Raw genomic sequence first — 16154 nt, forward strand, 5'->3', positions numbered from 1 at the left:
CTAAAACAATCCAGCCACTGATGCTTGAGCTACTTGTGTCTCTTTGTTTTTGCCAGCGTTTTCACATCTTCTTCAGTTCAGGTAAATCGAATATTCTTACCTCTTTGATGTAACATTTTATCGGGTCCTTGAAATCTTCTTCAGATAATCCAAAAGTCAGGTATTTGAGGTTCCTCTGTACACACTTTTAACTTCACAACAGACTGAAGGATCTGTTTTGATGCTGCACTGCTTTGTGACTCTAATCCATAGCCTGTACATCCCTGGACACTACAGAGCAATTTAGCATGGTCAATCCATTAGCCTGCATATCTTTGGACTGTGGAAGGAAACTGGATCACCCAGAGCAAACCCACACAAGCATGGGGAGAACGTGCAAATTCTACACAGACGTCATTGAAGGCCGGAATCAAAATCAGGTCCCTGGCATTGTGAGGCAGCAATGCTAAGCATTGTGCCACCATGCCACCCAAGGTGGAGATGCACATTGTTGTTGACAGCAGCTTCCTAAGGTGTGGAAAGTGAATCCTTGGACAATATGGACCACTGTGTTGTTTTTAAGTTGGCATCTATGTGGGAGAGGAAATGGTGGTGGTGTGGGGACACACTGTTTGATGAGAACAGGCTGGAGAAATGGACATATTTATGTTCCGAACATTTTGTGTAAAATTAGGGCGGCATGGTGGCTCAGCAGTTAGCAATGCTATCTCAGAGCGCCAGGGACCCATGTTCGATTCCCGCCTTTGGCCACCCTCTGTGTGGAGTTTACACATTCTTCCTGTGTCTGCGTGGGTTTCCTCAGGTTGCTCCAGTTTCCTCCCACAGTCCAAAGATGTGCAGATCAGATGAATTGGCCTTACTAAATTACCCATATTATCAGATAAATGTAGGGGAATGGTCTGGGTGGATTACTGTTCAGAGGGCCAGTGTGGACTTGTTGGGTTAAATGGCATGTTTCCACACAGCAGGAAATCTGTAGGGAAACTAATCCAATTTATGTTGTCATAAGCCTCACACTCCCATTAAGGATGGTGGGCAAGTTCACAAAGCTGGAAGGCCAGAGGCAGCAAGCAGGATGCTATGGCAAGTGAGAGATAGGCACTTCAAAACAGAGACCAAGTGTTAAAAAGCTTAAAGAAAGCCTTAAATAAAGTATGGCTTTTGCAGTCAGGCTACCACTGTGAGCATGGAGTGGAGCAAGGGAACCCCTCCTGAGGTTAGCCCATGGCTGCTGCTGCACGATGCAGGAAGGGTCTCAAAACCTGTCCAAGGTGCTGTCCACGATGCATTTGTTTCTTTTCATTCTTGCCCATCTCAATTCTACACTCCAGCCATTAGAACACAGGCCACAGATCAGCCATGACCTCATCAAATGAGGCTAAGCAGCCTATTCTTCTTCCTAACTGCAAATATATTGAATTATTGGTCCAATATCAGCACCGATTGAGTGCTAAGCTTATAAGGTTAGGTTTAAAGTCACTAGAAATTTGCCTAGTCTGCCTGCTGGAACAGAAATGTGAACATGCACAATGTATTTAATATACCATTAGTGTTCATTTTCTCATGAGGTTCTCAAAAAGCTTATTTATGATAGAAAGCTCATATGAATGTCTCAGTACTTTTTAAACTTGGCTACATATAATATTGAGTTATATTCTACTCAAACTGAAGGGCTTTGTGCCATGGAATCGATCAGCACTCCCTGTGTACATCGCAACCATTAATGTATTACACCACACCACAAAACTAACCGCTCTAAAGTTTTACTTCAGAATCATACCTAGAAAATCAGATTTAGACTTTACAGCACTGCTTAAAGTAAGATGGCAAAGCAATGAAAAATTAAGGGAAATTAGTCTGGAGCCTGCTGTACTCTTCTGCCAATACAGTGGGAAACCGTTCGATTCAGGTCATTTATACCTTACTCACCTGCTTCACTTAGATGAGTGGGGTGGTTAGCCCTGCGAACACAGTCAGATTCTCTCTACGTCTTTCACACAACAATTTACATGCTATTATGCCTTTAAACGAAAAACATCACCTGACACTTCACTAAACTGTATTTAGGCAAAATAATAAATTCCCTCTTCGTGTAGAAGATGTCAAAACGACTCATCAAGACTTGCTATTTATTGGTTTTAGTCTGTTCTTTTGGTTAGTTATGATTTTGCTGGAATTTGCAAATGAGACCTTTATTTGTGGCTTCAACTGGTTAGTTTCTCCTGATTTGGTTGGAATTTGGTCAGAGGTGCCAATGAAAACAGATGCAGAGTCAGATTGTCCTGCTTCTTGTGCAACATCTTTCTTTTCCATGATGAACTCCTATTGAGAAGAGAAAGAGAAATAAGTTCTAGCAAGCAAACTTCTAAGTCCTAACAACTATACAGTTTATTATTTCATATAAACATGCCTTTTCTTCCATGAAACTAATGATAGCTATCCCAATTTTTACTACAGAGTCTGCAATGAGCTTCCTGTACTGCAGAGTTCCTCTTTAAACGCTTTATATTAGTTAGATGCAGTATTTCTAATACTGTGAAAGATTAAAGTGTAATTAGTCATATCTTCTGCTCGGGAATGTGTTAACTATTGCACTTTGCAAATACCCATTCATAAGGCTCTTGGAAAGATTCTTATTATGTTCAAAAACAATTGATAGAAACAGATCTAAACATTAGAAAAAAACTTCCCAGCCAATTGTTAAACAATAAAGTTAATGACCCCAAATGCCACAGTACCACAGACTGCATTTATTTAGCACTGTAAAAAGGCTCAATGACCGTCACTGGAGTGTTACCAAACAGGGCCAGAAAAGCTGTCCAAATGTTTGCTCAAAGAGATAGTTAGCTTTTAAGAAGCATCTTAAAGGAGAAGGGAAAGGAAATGAGGCTAAGGTAAGTAAATGGAATAAATTACAAATCACCCCTGACACAATGAAGGCTGGAACAGCTTAAGGGCTGAATGGATCGCTCCTGTTTCTAATTCTCCAAAAGGTTTGGGGAGCAACTTCCAGAACTCCATACCGAGACTTTTGCTCGTGGTTCAGTGATGAAAATCAGGGAAGAGCAAATGGTCAGATTTAGAGGGATACAAAGCTAATGACTGCCAAGGAAATGAAAATGTCTTAAAACACACAGAAGAAAACAGAAACAAGTTGCAGTTATATGAACATTTATATGTCGGAGTTGCAGGGTTTATCTGTGTAATGTTATAAATCCATCATCTTTGCTGTTTTGTCAGTGATCTCCCATCCAACTGAAGGTAGGAAGTGGCTATTAGCTGCTAATTTCATAGCGTTTCGTACAATTCACAACTCTTCAGATACTGAAGCACTTCATATCTGCATGCAACAAGGTCTGGACAGCATCTAAACTTTGACAAGTTTCAAGAAAGCCATCAAAGTGCCAGGCAATGATCATCTCCAACAAGAAAATTAAACCATTCAATATCACTGCTTAATCTTCCACGCTCAACTTTCTTGGAGTTCTACTGACCAGAAACTTAAGCCATTTTAAACACTCTGGTTACAATAGCATATGATAAGCTGGGAAATTTGCAAGCAGCTGAACTCCTGACTTTCATACTTGTCCATGGCATTTGTTGCTCATCCTTGATTGCCTCTGAGATGGTGTGCACAGATGCAAGTGCCGTATGTTTACTGCATCTCAATGACAGAGGTCGGGATGGCTTTAGTTCTAGATATGGAGGTGATGAAGATTGAACAGATTCCCACTCATCCAGTAGAGAAGCTCCACTCCCAGTGGGATAACGTGGAACACAGAGTCCCTACAGTGTGGAAATAGGCCCTTCAGCCCAACTAGTCCACACTGACCCTCCGTAGAGTAACCCACCTAGACCCTTATTACTCTAAATTTACCCCCGATTAATGCACCTAATGTACACATCCTGAACACTATGGGCAATTTAACATGGCCAATTCACCTAATCTGCACATCTTTAGATTGTGGGAGGAAACCAGAGCACCCGGAGGAAACCCACGCAGACACGGGGAGAATGTGCAAACTCTACACAGACAGTCGCCTGAGGTTGGAATTGAACCTGAGTCCGTGGTGCTGTGAGGCAGTAGCGCTAACCTTATGGGAGGTTTCATGGATATGGGATAAAGTGTTGCAGTTGGAAAGATGGAGAAGAGCGTTTGTGCAGTGGAAAATCTTGCTTGACACCAGTTTGCACATCCATTGGACATCTGGTGGATCTGTTGCTGAGGGTCACAACTTGCATCTTGTTAGACAGCGAGGAAATGATGGTGATGAATTTATACAGGAAGTACATTTGAAAAGGATGCTTCATTGTCTTTTCTGGTTGACAGAATTGAAGATCTTTGTGTGTTTGAAGAAGGCCACGTACAAAGGTTGCTGCTAATCCCTGGATTTTTCTTGGACTTTTCTTGCTTGGAAGATTAGGACTATTGTGCCTCTTGACGAATGGAAATTGCATTATGACTTACTAGGAGCTGTTCAGCCACCAGGAGGAAATGACTGAAGAAAATATTTGCAATGACTCTCCCAGTTGCGGACAGCAGCGAGATCCCTATGTACTTAGCACCGTTGGTTTTATCTCCTTAATATGGTCACGAAAACAATGTCTCAGTGCACTGCTGGCCACTCTCTTCCTTCCAGACAAAAGGAGATGAGGTCATATAATTCGTGCCAAGAGGGCTTCCCCATCACTTTTCAGTATTCTGAGGATTCCATTGCCCCAGCAGCCTTGTTGGTTCTCAGCTGTCAGTTGGCCTTTTTATACTTATGTTAGGCTGAAGTTGTGCTGAGGTGGTGGTAGATACAATGCGGTAGGTTGTGTTGCTTCCAGTTCAGGATCACTTTGCTCTTGCGATGCAGTAGCTCCGGGATCTCCTAGATGTTCTCGTCACACCAGTCTTGAAGTTTCGGAGTAGAAAAATTAGAATCTTCTCACAAGTGCTGTTTATGATGGATTGCAGGGCTGACTAGACACTATGGACATTCTGTGGATCCTGCTGATTGAGTATCACCAGATTGGCTGTAAGGCAATGACTATGTAGGTCTTTCTTTGCTGAGTTCTTGAGTCATCAACATTGAATTTCCTGCACCGATGTTTCTGATGCCACTCCTGTTTTTGGGCTGGACTGATAGAAATAGTAGACATGATTAGACAATGGCTGGGCCAGCAGTCATCAGCTGAGTGATGCAGTTGCTTTTTGTGTGATGACATCGTCAAGGCGGTTTCAATGCTTGGAGTGAAGGCATTTCCATGAGATCCTGCATTTATCTCTCTAATGAAAGAGGGTGTTTATGACAATCAATTATGCTCTAGACATTTCCTCAGTAGGAAATCTTTGTTGGTGTTTGCCTTCTCTATGAGCACAAAACTATTAAAACTTGGGAGTTGTCAAACTGACAGCCAGAGTTAGACAGCAAGCACAAGGGTGATAAGTAAAGGTGACAATGTGAATCTTTACAAGATTTTGCTTACGCTAATGTTTACAGAGAATGAAGGCAGGAGGTTAACCAGAAGATCCTGGGAATAGTGGAGACTAGAGACAACAAAGGAATAGATGTTTCAAAGACAGTTGTGCCTGAATACTACTGGAATCAGGTAGAATCAAACATTACGACAATGTTATGAAGGTGGAAGTCACTTTACTTTTAGTTTACATAGCTAACAAAATTAACATTCTGACCTTCACCATGTCCAACTTTGTTAAAATGTCAATTTCTTCAAAGACTCCATAATGCCTCATGTAGCAATGATCTGCCAGATTATTAATAGCCAATAAGAGGGCACCAAACCCTTCACTCTATGAAGAGAGAGAATAAAGAAGGAGGTAACACTTTGACAATGGCATTAAATTACCAATCTGTTACAAAAAGGTCACTTAGGTCCAGCATTACAGATTTCCACCCAGCTTTCTGATCTGGGCAGTTTTAGTTCAGTCTTGAGCTAGTTGGAAGTTCAACAGGAAGCTGTGTAGAATCTCTCTCTCTCTCTCTTTCACCCTTCAACTTCAATCTGAAAGCATGTGTTCCATTTACACTGGTTTTTAAAGGGAGTTTGCTTATTGGGACTATATTTGGAACAGCATAATGAAGTCTAGTTGGATAGGTTGAGTTTTATTCTGTTCTTTGTGTTTCATTGTGTTATTTTGTGAATAAGTTTTTGTCTGTTTTAAAATCCAGTAGTGAACCTAGCTAACTTAATCCAGGTAATTTTCTCTATATACTTACCAAAACAAATTGCAAAGTTATGATCTGAGCTGCCTGCTTCAGATTGTTTTGAGTGCTCTGGCTTAGTCAATAACAGATTGGGGGCTCTTTGTGGGATTTTAAAGAGCGAGTGGTAGGTACTAGTGTGTTTATTTTGGGTGTTGGTTGTGTAGATAAAGTTTGGGATAGGAATGGCTCTTTAAATTGCCAAAAGTTATCTGGATGTGGATGCAGTGACTTTGGAAGTTTTGCAAATAAGTGAATAAGACTAAGTTCCAAGAATTAGCAGAGAAGCTGGAATTGGAACTGCCTGCCTCTGTGAGGAGAGATAATTACAGCAATAGCTCAGCATTTAAAATTGCTGGAAAATTTATAGAGATGGCAAGAATTCAAGGGCAGCTGAAATGAAACAGTTTGAGTTACAATTTGAAGCAGAAGAGAGGGAAAAAGAGAGACCAAAAAAAGAAAAAGAGAGTGTCTGAACTTCAAAAACTGACACTTAAAAAGGAAAGTCAGTTTAAAAGGCTGGAGATAAAGGCTGAGGGTAAGCTTAGTGAGGAAGAGAGAGAGAGAGTGGGAGGATGAGAAAGCCCCTGGTAGTCATAAGCCCAGTGAGAAACTGTGTAAGTATTTTCAAGCATTGCCTGAATTTGATGAGAAGGATGTGGAAGCCTTTTTCATCTCATTTGAAAAGATGGCTAAACAAATGCAGTGGCCAGTGGCAATGTGGGTTTTGGTGATCCAAAGGAAACTTGTAAGTAGGGCTAGTGAGATATTTGCATCACAATCAGACGAGGTATCTGGGGAGTATAAGGAGGTGAAAAAAGCCATTTTAAGTGCATACAAGCTTGTACCAAAAGCCTATAGATAATATTTCAGGAATCTAAGGAGGGACCTGGTCATACCTATATTGAGTTTGAAAAGATCAAACAGATTAATTTTGATTGATGAGAGCTTTAAAAATCAAGCAAACCTATGATGCCCTAAGAGAGGTAATTATAGTAGTGCGAACTCATGTGAAAGAGCAGAGAAGTAAAACAGCAAGGTTAGCAGCTGAAGTGACTGATGATTATGAGCTGGTTCATAAAACTCGGTTTGGCTTCCAGAATCAATTTCATGACGGACAGAAATTGGGAAAAAGAGAAATCCTCACATGGAAAAGGAAAGGTAGATCTCAGTTATCATAAGGATAACTTACCACAGGGTAAAAAAGAAAGTTAAAAAGATGTCTTCATTGTAATAAAGTGGGCCACACAAAATCACAGTGTTGGTGGGCTAGGAGAAAGCCAGATGTAGAAAATCCAGGCAAGCCTTGGAGTTTTGTTGGACGAGTAACAAAATGGACAAAAGAAGTTAGACAACTACCTCAGAGTGTACAAGATGTTCAGAGGTTGGTTAAGGAGAAAGTTCCAGATTTGCTTAAAAATATACATGCAAGGGTAGAGTTTATTCACAAAGGCAAGGAGTAGTAGGTAAAGAGGTTACTATATTAAGGGACACAGGATCCTCTCAGTCTGTAATTCTGAAGGATGAGGAGATATGTACTCCTTAGGAACTACTGTAACAGGAATTCATGGTGAGACAAAAAGTGCTCAATTATGTAAAGTGAGGCTAGAGAGTCCAGAGAAGAGTGGAGAATTTGTGGTCTGAGTACTGTACAAACTCTCAGCTCCAGGAATACAATTTGTCCTATAAAGATACAGCTGATTCACCGGTAGGCGTGCTCCGTACTCTAGTTGAAAAGCCAGTGAAGACGCAGGCAGCTGAAAACATGGAGAATGTTTATCCTGATTGTGAGATCACACAGAGGCACAAGCTGAAGCAGGAGAGATCAAAAGGCATAGATAAAGAAGCTGACATAGTGTAATCCGAAATTTTCTTTGTTCAGGTAAGTAGCACAGAGCATCGACAACTAGGTAAACATGCTCTGCTAAGCTGATTCAATTACAGCAGAAAGATGAGGCGTTAAAACAGTTATATCCATGGGCGGCATTGTGACAAATGGTTAGCACTGCTGCCTCAAAGTGCCAGAGACCCGGGTTCAATTCCCACCTCATGTGACTCTCTGCATGGAGTTTGCACATTCTGCCTGTGTCTGCGTGGGTTTCCTCCGGGTGCTCCGGTTTCCTCCCACAGTCCAAAAATGTGCAGGTTTGGTGAATCGGCCAAGTTAAATTGCCCGTAGAATTAGGTAAAGGGGTAAATGTAGGGAAATGGGTCTGGGTGGGTTGCACTTCGGCGGGTCGGTGTGGACTTGATGGGCCGAAGGGCCTGTTTCCACACTGTAAGTAATCTAATCAAAGGAAGAATCAAAAGGCATTTACCAACAAAGAAAGTGAGTGCATTCCTGTGTGTTATTACTTAACAAATGATGTCTTAATGAGGAAATGAGACCATCACACATTCATGCATATGAGAAATGGGCAGAGATTCATCTAATTGTTTTGCCAATAGGGTATAAAAAGGAAGTGCTGCAAGTGGTGCATGAGGTACTACTTGAGGGTCATTTACGGATGAGGAAAACACAGGGTAAAATACAAAGACATTTTTACTGGCCTGGAGTACACAAAGATATAGTTGAATTTTGCCAGACGTGTCATACATGTCAGCTAACTGCACCTTAAATACCAATTCCAGCATTTGAGGAACCTTTCACAAGTGTCTTGATTGATTGCATAGGTCCCCTACCTCAAACAAAAAGTAGGAATAAGTATTTATTAACAAAAATGAATGTGTCAACCAGATTTCCAGAGGCAATCCCATTATGCAACATCACAGCTAAACAGTTCTTCACAGTTGTAGAAGAATTACTTAAATTTTTTATTAGATATGGACAACCAATAGAGATCCAGTCAGATCAAGGATCAAACTTCATATCCAAACTATTGAGGAGAAGATGTTAATGATGACAGCACAGAAGGAAGAACCAATTTCAGAGGATTCTGAATTGGACATTCCTCAAATCAAACTGGACAATGAGGAAGTTGTCATAAAACTGGGATAAACAGAGTTACCTTCCACTAGAAAATCGAAATGACCTGAAAGGGTTATTACTATTACATGGGGAAATATGCAGAAATAAACTGCAAAGTATTAACTTAATTGTACATAATGAAGATATAGAAAATGCTGTTCTGATTAATCAACATCCCTTTAGGCATAACCCTCGAAAGTTAGCACAGGTTCAGAAGGAGTTAGAGCGCATGCTCCAAGATGGCATAATCAAAGTGAATTACAGTGACTGAGCTCACCCATTGTCATGGTGCCAAAGCCAGATGGTACCCAACAATTAAGTATGGACTATCGCAAAGTCAACACCATTACAAAGACTGATGCATATCTAATTCCATGGTTGGAAGACAGTGTCAAAAAAGCAGGACAAACAACTTACATTTCTAAGTTGGACTTGCTCAGAGGCTACTGGCAAGTACCTCTGCCAGAGACAGCAATGACAATTTTGGCTTTTGTAAGGCCAAATGGACTATATCAGTTCAAAGTCATACCATTTGGTATATAAAAAAAATTCAGAGACTGGCTAATATTGTCATTGCCAGATTACCCAATTGTGTGGCATGGTCACCTTCCTGGGCCACGTTATTGGACATAGACAAATGGCCCCACAAGATGCAAAAATAAAAGTAATTGGGGAATTTCCCATACCATTGACAAAAAAGCAGTACTACGGTTCCTGGCGTTGAGTGGATTTTATCGAAAGTTTGTGCCGAATCTTAGCAGTGTGGCTGCTCCACTCACTGAATTGTTAAAAAAGGGCAAGAAGTTTCAGTGGACAGCAGACTGCAAAAATGCATTTGACAGCCTAAAATTTGTGTTTACCGCTGCCCCAGTATTAGCCATACCGGATTAAGCGAAACCTTTCAAGGTGACTATCGATGCCAGTGATGTGGGTGTCAGTGCAGTTCTCCTGCAGGAGGATGACGAAGAAATAGAAAAGACCCATTGTGGATTTTTCAAGAAAGTTGAACATTCATCAACAGAAATATTCAACGGTGGAGAAAGAGACTTTAAGCTTGGTGTTGGCATTTCAACATTTCATTGTTTTTATTACGAGCAATGCATCTGAGACAATTGTAAACACTGATCATAACCCATTGAAATTTGTGGGAAAATAGAAGGACAAATATGTCAAACTGTTTAGATGGAGGTTGTTGCTGCAGCCATTCAATTTAACAATTGTGCATGTGGCAGGTTGCGAAAACGTGATTGCTGATGCGTTATCGAGACACAAATAAGATACAGAGGCATTTGGTGGTAGGTGTCCCGCTGCTTGAATTTGCATGTGGTTATGCATGTTTGCATGTTTATAGTTAGTATAGTGTATATGTGTGTTTAGACTACTAACTAGGTTTTGAAGTGTTAAAACTAAAGCCATTTTTTGGTTTTGATGGCTCATTTAAAGGGGGGGGGGGGAGAAGAGACTGTTGTGTATATTCGGAACAGCATAATTAAGCCTAGTTGGATAGGCTGAGTTCCGTATGGCTTCTTTATTCTGTTATTTGTGTTTCATCGTGTTATTTTGTGAATAAACTTTTGTCTGTTTTAGTCAACCTAGCTAACTTAATCCGAGTAATTTTTACTATACACTTACTAAAACAAATTGCAAAATTATGGTCTGACCTACCTGCTTAAGAATGGTTTGAGTGGTCTGGCTTAATCCATAACAACAGCTTAAGCAGGATGTAAAATGGGTAGCAGTAGATAAATCATCCATTATTCATCCAACTCGAATTTGCTTTTATTAACTTCAATGGTAAGAAATACAGGGAAAGATGTATAAAAGATGGCCCACCTATTACAGTTCATTTCATCCCACCACCAACATTCAGTTACTCCTGTAATTTAGAGTGCTATTCTGGGCAAAATCAAGTCAATCAAGATATGTGTGATATACAAAGAGAAAATCTTTGTTTAATGCTATTTTTTCCAATCTCACTGAATTGTTGGCAATGCTCTATTCCTTCAATTATTTGGACAGTGCAAATATTTGTGTTCCACAAAGCTCTCCACAACCATAATGTCAGGCAGAATGAGCATTTTCATTTTAAGTGTTTCAGGGAATGTTTGCTTAAGAACTACATGCTTCCCTAATCACAAGTAATTTATACATTCAAAGACTGTACATATCAAGACTAACATTCAAATATCCATCTCTAGTACGACACTCCAGCAGTGTTCAGGAACCTAGTCTCTATTACAATTGCACGTTAAATACCCCTTTCATGCACAAAATTGTCAATTCCCAGGGCACAAGGCATCCATCAAACAGATTAGTGATTGGTTGGAACAAGGATGCATTTGTAGAACTGCTAACCAAATATCCAATTATCAAAATGCAAATTAGTCAAATGCAGTTTGATTCCATGAGCAATTACCATTGAGGAATGACAAAACTGAAAACAAGCAACCCAGCTACAATAATGTAAAAGCAAATACAATGGATGCTGAAAATAAAAAATTAAAGATCGGAAGTGCTAAAATTTGTAGAAGGTCAGGCAGCATTCGTCAAGAGAGAAACAGAATTGATGTATTGACCTGAATATGACTTAGTAGACAATTGCTTTTTAAACCCCTAGTTGATTTTTCATTGCTTTTACTTTTATTCTTTTATCAATTTTGAATTGTGTGCTGGAAGTGACTTATAGATTTTCGTAAAGGAAATGGTTAAAAATCACACAACACCAGGTTATAGTCCAATAGGTTTATTTGAAAGTACAGGTACACAATCCTTTATCCAAAACCATCGGGGTCAGCTGGCTTTTGGAATTCGGAATAAGTGACAGTTTGAAATAAAAAAAATTACCAAACAGTACACTCACCTGTGAGTACTATGAGCGCTGAGATAGAGTTAACGCCTCTCAGTGCTGGGCCACGCCACATCACATCTGAGTGACCTGGGTCGAGTGGGTGTGGAGTTGGGTTAACTGTTTGCACACCAAACAATCTTGTTACAGAGAAAAAAACTTTCACGAAAGAAACTTCGGATTTGAGAGCTTTTTGGATTTCGGGATTTCACATAAAGGACTGTGTACCTGTACCAGCTTTCAGAGCTCAGCTCCTTCATCAGGTAACTAGTGAACAGACCAACCAAGCTTTGTTTGTTTGTTAGGTCAAGTGAAGGAGCTATTAGATTAGATTACCTATAGGACTGAAACAGGCGCTTCGGCCCAACAAGTCCACATCGACCCTCCAAAGAGTAACCCACCCAGACCCATTCCCCTACCTTATATTTACCCCTGACCAATGCAACTAACACTGTGGGCAATTTAGTATGACCAATTCACCTGATGTGCACATCCTTGGATTGTGGGAGGAAACTGGAGCACTCGGAGAAAACCCACGCAGACATGGGGAGAATGTGCAAACTCCACACAGAGAGTCGCCCAAGGCAGGAATCAAATCCGGGTCCCTGGCGCTGAGGCAGCAGTGCTAACCACTTAGCCACCGTGCTGCCCGTGATTTGTTGGCAGATTCTCTATTAAACAAATTCCAACAGACACAGTGACCCTGGAAAGAACATTACATTTAAACAAATATCAGAAGTTGGCTATGAATGAGGTCAAAACCTGGGAATTGGTTCCAGCACGTCTGGAAGAAACTCTATATTCAAGCAGATGGCAGTTGTTGAATTGCAACCAAGACCTCTGGAAGAGTTGATCGGTCTATCAGTGTGGAACCAGAATTTTTTTTTAAACTGTGGTTTCTGGGAGATGGATTTTGGCTGCAGCTAAGACAGCATGAAGATTTGAAAGCTCCTGCCTAATCTACTACAGCAGCATTCAGAATCATAAAGAATAGAGAGGTGAGTTAGAAGTTGTGCGATAGTGAAGGCGACATTTGGTATTCTTTCCTTTATTGGTCAGAGCATCAAGTAAAGCAGTTGGGAGGTCATGTTGCAACTGTACAGGACATTGGTTAGGCTACTTTTGGAATATTGTGTGCAATTCTGGTCTCTTTCTTATCAGAAGGATGTAGTGAAACTTGAAAGCGTTCAGAAAAGATTTATGAGGATGTTTCCAGGGTTGGAGAGTTTGAAATATAGGGAGAGACTGAATAGAATGGAATTATTTTCCCTAGAGCGTTGGGGGCTGAGAGGTGACCTTACAGAGGTTTATAAAATCATGAAGGGCATGGGCGCTTCGGCCCAACAAGTCCATACCGACCCTCCAAAGAGTAACCCACCCAGACCCATTCCCCTACCTTATATTTACCCCTGACTAATGCAACTAACATTGTGGGCAATTTAGGTCTTTTCCCTGAGGTGGGGGAGTCCAGAACTAGCGGGCATAGATTTAGGATGAGAGGGGAAAAATTTAAAAGGGACCTAAGGGGCAACTTTCTCACACAGAGGGTGGTACACGTATGGAAAAAGCTGCCAGTAGAAGTGGTAGAGGCTGGTACAATTACAACATTTATTAGCATCTGGATAAGTTTAAGAATAGGAAGGGTTTAGAGCTGTTGGATCAAGTGCTAGCAAATGATTAGATTAGTTAAGAATATCTGGCCAGCATGGACTAATTTCATGCTATACACCTCTATGACTCTATGACCCCATTGCTGCATTTGCCCAGGTGTACTGAGAAGGTGACACTGATTAATATTTAAGAAAAGCAACCAAGGAGGCCTTGAACAATGCATAGTGAAAGCCATTTAAGTAATCTGGCCAGTTTTATTATATTCTTTGATTTACCTCTTAACTGATTGTTTGTCTCTGTCTTTTGTGTGAATGGGGTTTAAAAACAAATGTTTCGAGTTTAAAGCATAGACTTCAGCTTAACTCATTGATTAGTTGTTGCTCTGTTAAAGTTATTGTTTATTTTAAATATTTAAGTATTTTATTTGAGGTCCAAAACCAGTGGCTGGAATTGCTAATTCACTAAGTCTGTGATTGGTCATTTAAAAGTCTGGTTAGGAACTATTAGGGTAATTACTGGGTTCTTTGATGGTTTAATTTTACTGTGTTGCAAATACAGAGCTCGAAAGGGTTATTTTGACTGTCTATCTCGTGAAAAGTGACAAAATCTTTTCAAAAGGTTTGACAATACAGTATGATCTGTCAGTGTGAGAAAGTTAGGAAAGAAAGTTATATGCTAAACACCTACAAACACAAACAAACCTGAATGAAATGTTTACAGATGTGGAAGTGTTAACAGAATTTTTGAAAATCTCTAGAAAACTAGGCCTATATCTGTGCTGGGAGTGAAGGTGTTAATCTGGAACTTGAATCAGTCCTTTGGGCCTTCCTAATTATGATCAATTCCATTAGAACAATCTCTTTATTTGGTTCCAACTACTGCCTCTGAAGTCCAATCATCCAGCCACCTCTCTGCTGTCTTCCGTGACCTAATTTATTCCAAATAACATTTTCATCAATTGCTTGGAGTTATGCTGAGTATGCCAGGATTCAGATAAAATACTTTTCCAATCTGACAATAACATTTCAATGGGAAAAGCAAAAGTAATTTTCAGCTTCTCTTTATACTTTTGCATGTCTCTTGTGTTCCAATGAAATTGAAAAGGACTGTCCAACTGTGAGCGGAGATTGACCCTGAGCACCATGACTCAGTAATGAAGGACTCCACTTGAATCCTGGTCTGAAACTCATCTGTCTATGAGTTCTTTACTTGCCTCTTTCCCCATTTGGTCTGAATACTTGCACATCCACTGCTGACCTCTAGCATACAATTCCCAACCTCTCTTTGTCTACTTTGAATAGGTATATTCATACCCAGCTTGACTTTTGGCATAGTCACTTTCTCAAGTTCCCACAATGTAACATTCTCAGGCAGCTTAGGGTCCCCACCCCATCACCCCGCAATGCCCCTACCTCCAATACAGTGTATTCTAAGTCCTTCCTTCCTGTAAATGTTAAAGGCCTTAAAAGGAGGAAATATATATTCCTTCACACTCCAGCACTGTACATCAGCAAATTGCAGAATGCTTCATTTTCTGTTGATTAGTTTTATTAGGTGAAAAATTGGAGCAAATGCCTCCATTCCACCCAATATATGTTCTTACCAGGTGAAGCAATAGAAGAACATGTCAAGATACCGGGTGGAATTTATTGTAGACAAAAGGGTCTCGTCCACTCACTGAGAGCCAGAAGCAATCTCATCTTGCCTCTTTTCAGGAAGATGTACTGCACTGAGTGCCACTAAACTGGGCAGTGGGGAGCCTTCCAGAGGATTAAGAAATCATCCATCAATCAGAGCTCTGGGCACGTGCTAACTTCTGTCAGCAGTGAATCTACTCAAGACCCAGGATCAACATTGAAGTCAGGCACAGGTGAATGCGGGAGGGAGACCAGTTGAGGGGCCAGGGATGAAGCATGAAAAGGATAGCAGGAGCTTTGGGGATGACGTTTCCTTTGTTCGGCCCAAGAAGGGCCGAAGAGGAGGTTTCACATTGTTCAACAGCAGCCCATGCAGCAAAAACAGATGGGCTCCCTGATTAGTGTGGGCCCCTACAAAGCAAGTGAAAATCTCAGCGGACGTGGGATTCCCCCAACTCTCACCAACAGCACAGCATAACCCTCTGTACTTCCTACAAAATAACGGTCCTCTTATTATAAAATGCTGTATCCTCCATTTATGATTCTAAACCATAGGCAATTCATAAACCTGGTTTCAAAAATCAAACTATTATTACTAAATGAATTAAACATTTTAGTTGATAAGTAAAATTTCTTGTAGTACTAAACACTGAGTCCTTCTTTGCCACCGTTACTTTAACTTTTTTCTTGATTACCTTATGAATGAAATTGCCTCGTTGTAGATTTATTTTCATTTCTATCTGTTTATTCTTCTCCTTTATTTCATCACATTCCATTTGTCGCACTGAGAGTTGACTATTAATCGTCTATTTAAAAACAAAGTTTTTGATGTTAATCCAGCCAAAGGAAAGTGATCAATTAATGCAGTTTTACCACATGAATAG

At 40.4% G+C, this 16154-nt stretch overlaps 2 protein-coding genes across 2 annotated transcripts in view; one reads left to right on the forward strand and one right to left on the reverse strand.

Annotated features, from left to right (window-relative positions):
• asb2a.1 (ankyrin repeat and SOCS box containing 2a, tandem duplicate 1) overlaps window positions 1-16154 on the forward strand; it is a 138617-nt gene that overhangs the window by 20685 nt on the left and 101778 nt on the right. The gene's annotated exons all lie outside the window — the stretch shown is intronic.
• ccdc197 (coiled-coil domain containing 197) overlaps window positions 821-16154 on the reverse strand; it is a 59751-nt gene continuing 44417 nt past the window's right edge. Inside the window, exons 7-9 of the mRNA XM_072568288.1 lie at window positions 15966-16076; window positions 5681-5797; window positions 821-2322 (exon numbers count right to left, since the gene is read on the reverse strand). Of these exons, the coding sequence (XP_072424389.1) occupies window positions 2116-2322; window positions 5681-5797; window positions 15966-16076 (435 nt within the window). The 3' untranslated portion in view covers window positions 821-2115. The remainder of the gene's footprint in view (window positions 2323-5680; window positions 5798-15965; window positions 16077-16154) is intronic.

This window comes from Chiloscyllium punctatum, chromosome 4 (genome assembly GCF_047496795.1).
Source record: "Chiloscyllium punctatum isolate Juve2018m chromosome 4, sChiPun1.3, whole genome shotgun sequence".
NCBI classification, from domain to species: domain Eukaryota; kingdom Metazoa; phylum Chordata; class Chondrichthyes; order Orectolobiformes; family Hemiscylliidae; genus Chiloscyllium; species Chiloscyllium punctatum.